Source organism: Salvia miltiorrhiza, chromosome 1, assembly GCF_028751815.1.
Source record: "Salvia miltiorrhiza cultivar Shanhuang (shh) chromosome 1, IMPLAD_Smil_shh, whole genome shotgun sequence".
NCBI classification, from domain to species: Eukaryota; Viridiplantae; Streptophyta; class Magnoliopsida; order Lamiales; family Lamiaceae; genus Salvia; species Salvia miltiorrhiza.
In genome coordinates, this window is record NC_080387.1 from 47,615,017 (window position 1) to 47,624,175 (window position 9,159).

At 33.1% G+C, this 9,159-nt stretch overlaps 1 protein-coding gene across 1 annotated transcript; it reads right to left on the reverse strand.

The window, feature by feature from the left end:
- Nucleotides 1-275: 275 nt before the first annotated feature.
- Nucleotides 276-1,116, reverse strand: LOC130987970 (pectinesterase inhibitor 3). The gene has a single exon (XM_057911708.1). It carries the CDS (start codon nt 1,000-1,002, stop codon nt 466-468), a length of 537 nt encoding a protein of 178 aa, XP_057767691.1. The 5' UTR covers nt 1,003-1,116; the 3' UTR covers nt 276-465.
- Nucleotides 1,117-9,159: the final 8,043 nt, after the last annotated feature.

Genomic DNA, 9,159 nt, shown 5'->3' on the forward strand with positions numbered 1-9,159 from the left:
GTATTAGTGTCGGATCTACCGCAATATTCACCAATGCCTTCCCAACATCTAATAAAATCGTCACATACCAAATTTTCTAACCTTTTATTTTATAACAAATCTCTATAACATCATACGTATATACCTTCAGAGCATGTAGAATGAAATATTCTTCACTTATTAATGAATTATCTCGTAGAAAATGTGGTATTAAATTAATTAATTAAAGTCCGTTTTTTTTAAGTTGTGATAACATTTTGTAATTTAAGAGGCAAAATATAGATGGATCCAGAGTATGAGTAAATTAACATGACATTAGAGGTAGAACATATATAATACATCACTCTGAAATATTTATATTTAGAATAAGTTGCAAACAGGGTGGAAATTCATGAGCTACATTATGCACACAAACGCAGAAGTAACAAGAGAATAAAAACTAGATCATTATCGTTCTTATAGTATATGTAGAGAAAGAGAGAGAGACTAATCGTCGAGGAGGTTGATGAGATAAAGCGCGTTGCTAGTAACCCTAGCGACATTGGTGAGCTTCTTCCTTACATCGGAGCGCACCTTGCCGTCGATCTCCTTGAATCCGTCGAGGCACGTGTCCTCGTTGGTGAGCGCGGCGCTCACCCACGTCTCCGCATTGCTCATCTGCCACCGGAAGTCCGCGCCGCGCCGGAGGTGCTGGAGCGCCGACATAGTCTTGCTCAGCTCGTCCACGGTGTCCGCCATCTGCTCCACGCAGTCGTTCAGAGCCCCCTGCTCCCGCCGCCCGGTCCCCTTCAGCTTCGTCAGAAACTCCGACGCCTTCCGCACGCGCGCAAGGCTCACCCGCACCGCCGCCTGCGCCAGATCCCGCGGCGTGCTGGCCGCGCCGCCGTACGACGACAGCGTCCGCAGGCACACGTCCGGGTAGCTCGCGTGGACGCACGACCGCCGCACCAGGTCGTGCTTCGGCGCGGCGGCCGCGGCCGTTGAGAGGAGGAGTAGGAGAGAGAGAATGAGAGGCGTCGTCATCTTCTACGGCGGCTGTAATGGTGGTTGTGGCGGTGGCTGGCCTAATTATTAATTTAGGGCACTGAGTTGGTAGAGAGAGAGAGAGAGGGATAAGTGATAAGAGAGGGTATGGGCAGTAGGGATGTTTTTATACAAGTTTGGCCGATATTTTGCGCTTGGTAGACACTGATTAGTGAGATAGATCGACGCAGACATTAATTTGTCGTCTATTTGGACGTAATTAAGATAAACTAACCTTTTTCTCGAAAGGGAAATTGGTTAGGCAGATTCTTTAATTTGGGGCCATTACTACTAATTAATACGAGATTTAGTGTTAGATTTTCGATTATATATATATAAGATATAAGATTGGTATCGACATTATAAATTAAGATGCGAAAAATCTAGGCCGAGGAAATGGCCAGTAATTGTGGTGATTTAAATGTTGGTAGTTTGGGCAGATATGTAACTTAAATATTGATCATGTGAAGGAGCTGAGGTTTTTTTCACATTTGGAGGAATACAAGAGAGGCGGATCAGTAGCAGTACAATTACTATTTGGCAGCCAATACATCATAGACACTTGTCAATCATCAAGTCCCCACAACAAGATTTACAACCCAATTAAACTCTCCCTTTTATAAATAAATTCTATATTTAAAGTTGATCCACAATTGAGGATTGTTTTTTTTGATTTTGATGGGAACTTGAGCAGTCAATTTTGGTGAGCAACATTAATAGTTGGGATTCGATTGATCTCAAGAATACTTACGCTTCATAATTAATTTGAGAAAATTATAAACAATAAATCTATGCAGCCACATTGTGGCCACCCACACACTAATATAATAAGGATAATTTTGATTTATTTTATTTATTTTTTAAATAAAAATAGGATTTAGTTATTTTATTATATTCTCTATATTGTACTTATTTTTTAAATTTTTTTTTGCATTTTTTATTTTTAATTTATTTTTTAATAAAAATAAAAAAGTTACCAAAAAATTGCAAAAAAATTACTATAATGTAGAGAATATGATAAAATGACTAAATCTTATTTTTATTTTAAAAAATAAGTTAAATAAATTAAATTATTTTCTACTTAAGTAAATTGTGGGCAGCCACAATGTGGCTGTTTAGCATTACTCAATTTTAAATCTATGTACACATACTATGTATAGATATATATCAATTATATGTGACAGTTGAATCAATTAGTATTTTTTTAATCATTTTTCCTATATTATACCCATCATTTATTATAATTTTTCCTTTTTCCATGAAAACGCTGAATTTAATTGCTATGTGTCGCATAATCAATGGATTTTTATAGTAGTATATAAGAATTTTAGAACTTGGCGATGTAAATTAATGAGTTGGTTGAATTTGGCACAGTTGGGAAAGCAAAGGTGATTATTGGAGAGGATTAGCATTTAGCAACGTGGTTGCCTAGTTAGGTAAGGCATGCAAACTACGTATTAATTGTCCTTTTCCAGCACACATGATATTTCAGCCTTTCAAAAGGTTGTAAATGATGAAGCTAGCTTTTGATGATATATATTTGCCTATGTTTCAGATGATCATATATAATGTCACAAACGAACTCCATACTGTGCCAAATTTATAAGGAAGGCCAAAAGATTTATTGTGGTCTCTGTGTTACATTTTCTCATTTTAGGTTTAATTGATACATTATAAATGGTTTGTTCTATAAACAACAGAAATTAACTCTTGAAAAGGTATAGATTCTATTATTTTTAATCAATTTATATATTCTCCTTAATTCTCATATTTGAAAGTTTTGTGCCACTTATAATGAGGCAAAGGAACAAAGAAGTATAATTGCAATAAAAAATATTGTACAATATTATATTATATAATAAAGGATCCGGCTTGCATATATATGACCAACTAGTTTAAACCAAATTCAATAATTGTGGTTTCAAATTTTCAACCTATGACAACACCCGAAAACAACAAAATATCCAAACTAAGATTATTGTTTTATGCAAAGAAGAAAAAACAAGACTTTTATCGTCACTAATTAATTCATAAAATCGAAAACATTTATTAATCCTACTTGTTAACCAAGAAGGAGATTATTTGGTTGCCACTTGCCACTTCAATTCAATTCTGAAAATGATCGTCCAAGGAACTCTGGAGAAGCTAATGTGATTGAATATTTCCAATACTTTATATAAATAAATCGATTTTCTGGACATGTTGAAATGATGAATATTTATTATATTTTTAATGTAGAGCATATGTTGCATTCACGTGGGGAGTGGCAATACAGGCTGTAATCTATTTTTGTTTGTCTCTTCAACATATGCGAATTATCGAATATATCATGTTTAATAGTAGAAAAAGGAAACAAAACACCTTTTGAAAAATATAATTATTCAGGAATTTTTGTTCAAAACATTTATTATTGTTTTTTGTAGGACATAGCTTTGTATCATGTACATATCTCATTCTCATATATGGGAAATTCACAACCACTCAAAGATTAAACTCAAATCAAAAACAACAATTAATCAGTATATTCCCATTAAATATACAAGATAACAACACCATTAATTCTCAATCCAGAATATGATTTGATATATCATCGAGTAGGTCTAGCTCAAGCAACAAAACTGAAGCATTAAAGACTTTCTCTCTTTCAAACGTCATTGGAATTCAAGTCCCACTGACAATTGTACTTTGTTTGAATATTTGGTCTAATTGATCAGGTTGTAATTTGTTTGAATATTTTGCAATTAAAAAAAAGATATGAGTATCATAGTATAACATACACATTCTCATAGATACTACTATATGTATGTTATCATATTCACACACACTAGATGTGAAGATTAATTGATAGTGCCAAGTCGGAAAAAATGGGGCTTAAATAATTGGCTCCCCTTCAATGTGGAAGTTCCATGGGACAAGTCGGCCATTATACATCAATGCTTTGCTGCACCAAATTATGTTGGCATTTAATTTATTTCTTACTGGAGTATTTTTCCTTGAGCCCAGCCAATCAAAAGTCAGCAAACAATTCACATTTCAGTTCAATATTATTTGGAGGGAAAATAATTGTATCTATAGAAAAAGGGCCCCACATTTGACGATAGTTTCTAATTTTACAAAGGAATAGAAATGTGCAGTCGACAGTAGTAGCCGCAAATGGTCCTTGAGTCTCTCCCCCACCATTTTTTCTTGTCACCATTGCTGGAAGCTACTTCATATGCCATACAACTTCCCACGTTCTCACTTGTGTCATTGATGTCGAAATATTTCACCGTCTGCAATAACTATTTTCGGTGCGTATTGAATTTGAATATTAAATATATGTTCTTATAATATACATTCTGTAAATCACACAAGACGGATAAATCATATTTGAAAAATCCGGTGTAACAGATTCAGACACATCTATCGGCGTACGCTTGAATTCGAATGTCTTATTGTAATTTGTAGTATAAGTATAAGAGACCATATATTGTAATTTAATAACTAGAAATTATGAGTTGAGCAAGAGAATGATTAATTAATTATTGGTTAGCGACTAGTGAGATGACAGTTGGCAAGGTTCAATAGTTTGTACAACTGCAAAATATGTAAACCTTTCAGCATCAATGATATTAATATTGTCATTTGTCACTATTGAGCTCTGGTTTTGATTTAGCAGATGCACCATAGTTTTAGCTTTGCAAGGATATGATGTCACTTTACTATACGTACCGATGATATATATAGATCGATAATAATTTTGTTACAAAGTATTTTTATTTATTATTGCAAAAGTATTATTTCTGCATGCGTTTAAATTTGTTTTTTTTTTGGTTAAAAAATATTACATGACGGATATATAGGAATAATTGAAGAGACGAGGTTTCAATCTGGCGTTCCCTAGCTCTCTCAAGTCTTCAACCAAAACAATAAATGCTAGCTTAGGTCCACAACTTGTGGAAGAGGTGGAAAAAGGCCTATAAATTGATTAGGATCTAATGTTTAAGATTTGAAACACTCGATCTCACACAATTCATTACCAGTAGATGACAAAGTAAAAGTTGACAAAAAACCTCAAAGAGATTCACTCTTGAATTTTTTTCTCACCCATTTAGATGCATTCTGCCGACACCTTCCAATTTAACTTGAGCTCAATTTCTATATTTTTTCGACCGATTATATGCTTGATCAAATGCAGATACAAAGCTCACGATAAAGCGCAACTCAATTAATAAGACGTTTTCTCTCTAATTAGTATGATCTAGGTTCAAGTCACTCGTCCCTAAAGGGGCAACGGGCGGTGCGAACTCCTATCTACGAACATTGAGATCTAGGGTTCAAACCCCATCACTTTCCCTCAGCCAAAAAAAAAGAGAGTTCAAGTCACTGAGTGTGCATAAATGTAGGTGAGTAACGTTCAAAATATTGGAAAAAGAAAAGAAACGGCAGAAAAAGCCAACTCCAAGAAAAGGAAAGAAGACTAGAGAAAAAGGCCCAACCCAAACTTAATTACTTCAGCCTAAATTTCAAGTCGGGCCTTTGGATGTATCCATCATCCTAATTCGGCCCGCCAGTAACCCATTTCAAAAGTTTTAATATCACGTGGTGTAAACATGCCTTAGAATCTTATAAATATGTATTGATTCCTGTATTTTATATTCTGTTGTCCATTTTAATTATAAAATATAGCTACATTCTGCGCTACAATTTATCCACATTTCTCTTCATATCCGCTAGTACATTATTTTCTCTAGTTAAGACGAATTTTTTTGCTGTGCAACTCTTTTCCCTCCTTTTAACTCCAATTGTGGATAATATTATTATGAGAGGTTAGTGTGTAACATTATTATGAGAGGAAACATTGGCGTGATAAGCTTTTTTTCCACCTTGCACCACATGGGATAAAAAAAAAAATATAGAGACCACTAGAACATTATAATTATTTCTCATCCTTCATTTTCTCATGATATATTTGCAACTAAAATAGAAAAGATGACGATGAAACATATGTTGATTATATTGGTAATGTTGGTCTTGCCTTTTTCCCTTTGAAATTGCAAGTTATTTCCTTCAAAATAAGATAGATCCATATTTTAAAGATCTTGACAATAAGTCTTTTTCAAAATTGACTATTTATTTATCTGTAAGAGGTGTTCTAGAAGTGTTTTGCGAATAATACATAATTTTACAAACGAATGAATCTTATCAATTTAAAAAATGAAAATACTTCTACAAGTTTTATGGTTCGTCACCACTTTTCGGAGATCTATAATTAAATATGAATATATATCAGTACATGCATGTGACTCATATTGATCATACGTGATAATAGGTCAATTTAAATAACCACTCTTTATCAAATTTATAATTTCGATATAATTTTTAGAACATTAATTTGAATAAACATTTGGTTTTGTAACAATTTCGACATCCATCATGTCATACAATCACTATTAACGAGTGTTCGGATTGTAGTTCGATCTATAAATTATTATTATGGTTTGATTTTGTGATCGAATCGTTGCTCCACCAATTAAATCTGTACCCATATTTTCATGCATTCACACCTGGTTGTATAATTTGATTTGGTACGTAATCGTTAACTTTTAGTATTTTGATATCTTTCTCAAAAAAAAAAAAAGCTAGTACTTTGATCTTCATTGCTAAAATTGTGATTGCTCAACTTATACTCCTATTTCCATTTTCGATTCTTGTGGGACATGTGGAGTGAAATAACGTATTAAATGTTTCCTACCTAATAAGCATTACTTAAAATGCACCTTAATTATTGGCACGCCGCACATCTAGACATCACTCGATTCATAATTAATTAATTGACATAACGTTATAGCAATTCCCTATTTTGCCAATATGAAGTATTTGCCTAAATTCGAAATGCTTTAAGATTTTTTATCATGTTCTACCGAAAAATGGGTAGGTTTTATCCAGTTTAATGTTGATTGGATAGATTACTTAACGCTATTTAACCCCATAAATTGATTTATTAATCGTTTGAACGATTACATGATTTGGTAGTCGAATTTTACACCTAACATTTTCATTCGTATAAATTCATAGATTTTAAAAATTGAGATATTTCATATCATTAAAACGACATCATTTAATTATGTGTTCATTTTACGTGAAATACCTCACATTTTCACGTCATTAAATTCATATGCCTCAAAAATGCTACGCTAAATCTAGCGTACAATTGGACCTTCCGACATCGAAAATCACTAACGGGCTAAAACTGTTCCTCAATCAATTTATAAGAGCATCTAAGATGGCGTGTCGGATCGAGCCGGCGCTTAGGGCTAGTACAGCTCGTGCTGGGCGCGGCCGATGGAACCAGGCACGGAGTGTTGAATGTGTGACAGTCACGCGCAATTTTAAAAAAAAGTTAAAAATCTGACTGTTGCCATTATTTTTCGATTTTTTGTGTTCATTACTGTTGACAACCAACAGCTCTCCCCCAATTTTTTTATTTCCTTTTTATTATCTATAAATATCTCATTTTTTCTACTTCAATTCACACATCTTATTTTTCTTTCCTACTTTTTTCTTCTCTCGTTTTGGTCCGATTGAGCCATAAAAAAATTGTTGTAATTTTAATTCTTATTATTGTATTTATTTTATTTTAATTTATGTATTGTTGAATTTTAATTGTAATGAAATATTGAATTTTAAAATAGAAGAGTAAAAAAAGTCTAAATAGAATTAAATAGAAACAGAGAATATAGCGCCTTTTATAGAATTAATGCACTCGAGAGCGGGTGCCCTAAAGTGGGGACCGCCTTTTGGCGCCTTCAAATGGAGATACTTTAAAGGTAAACAATTAGTGTATTTTACTAAAAAAAAATGGAGGCGCTAAGGTGGGGACCATCTTTTAGCACCTCCAACTGGATATGCTCTAAAGCTAAACGATTAGTATGTTTTTTCATTATTTTGTTTAGTTCATACATTTGTTTGCCGGTGTCAGATTTTGTAATCTGTGATACCAATGTGATCATCTCCGTATATCAATAATTTCTTATTTTAAATAAAGCTTTATTCTGATTGAGTATAGTACTTTGGTTTTGAAGTTTAAAATTTTAAACAAATGTGACCTTGATCCGACCCAATTCATTTGCATTTTCAACAATTTATTTAATGCATAAGCAACGGTCACTGCCAAAACTTAATTTCGTAATAATTTAATTAGGTTTACGTTTATAACGCATGATGTTTTGAACAGATATGGATACTACCACACCGGGGGAAGTCTGCCTACGATTCATTTTACTATATTATGCACTATTGCTATTATAGACTTGTAGTTATAGTACATTGCATTTATAAATTTTCATAAATTCAGTTCCAACTGCATTTATATTCAAACATTTATATAGCAGGTTCGCAGATTTTTTTCTTTCTTTCTGGAAAAGAATTTATAATCGCTGCTGTAAATAGTCAATATTAACTTCCACAATCAATCAAGATGAGAAAAAAAGTCTTATATTAGGCACACCTAGCTAGTTGTAGATTGTATGATCCATTAATCCTTACTATATATGTGTGTGTGTGTTCCTCTAAAAATAATAAGGATTCAATTCTGAATTGTCAATTTTTGGTGACAGCACCAATAATCAAGATTTAATTAATGGATTTCGTGGGAATTAGGCTTACCAATCTATATGATATTTGGTTGGATTACTAATGGGTAAAAACCATATAGTGGATGAATGGACTTTGGTATAAACGTATAATAGATGAATTTATTTATTTTAATAATGGTGTGTGAATACAATGAATGGACTCGTATTGTAAATGTGACCACTAGTTCAATTTTAATTTAAGCTACATAAATATCACACGTATGTGTACTTACACGCAGACAAGTGTGCGAGAACTTCCAGATAATAGACAATCTGGCAGTTGCTGCTGAAATGAAATTTTCTCTCATTATTTCATGCAAAATTTTCCTGCCATGCCAGAAATCTCTGCAAAATACTAACAGTATTTGTTTGTTTGCCGTGCAACAAACAAATTAATGCCGAATATTTGATTTAATCTAAATCATACAGTATAAACCAATTGGAAGGCAAACCATTATTAGGCAAGTAATTCTTGTGAATTATTATACGTTGTCTAAACGCAATTAGAGCTTTAATTAATTATCGAATTGAGAACAAGAGA

What these genes read in the sequence shown, in the direction of transcription:
- LOC130987970 (XM_057911708.1), bottom strand. Translation starts at nt 1,002, where the DNA reads ATGACGACGCCTCTCATTCTCTCTCTCCTACTCCTCCTCTCAACGGCC.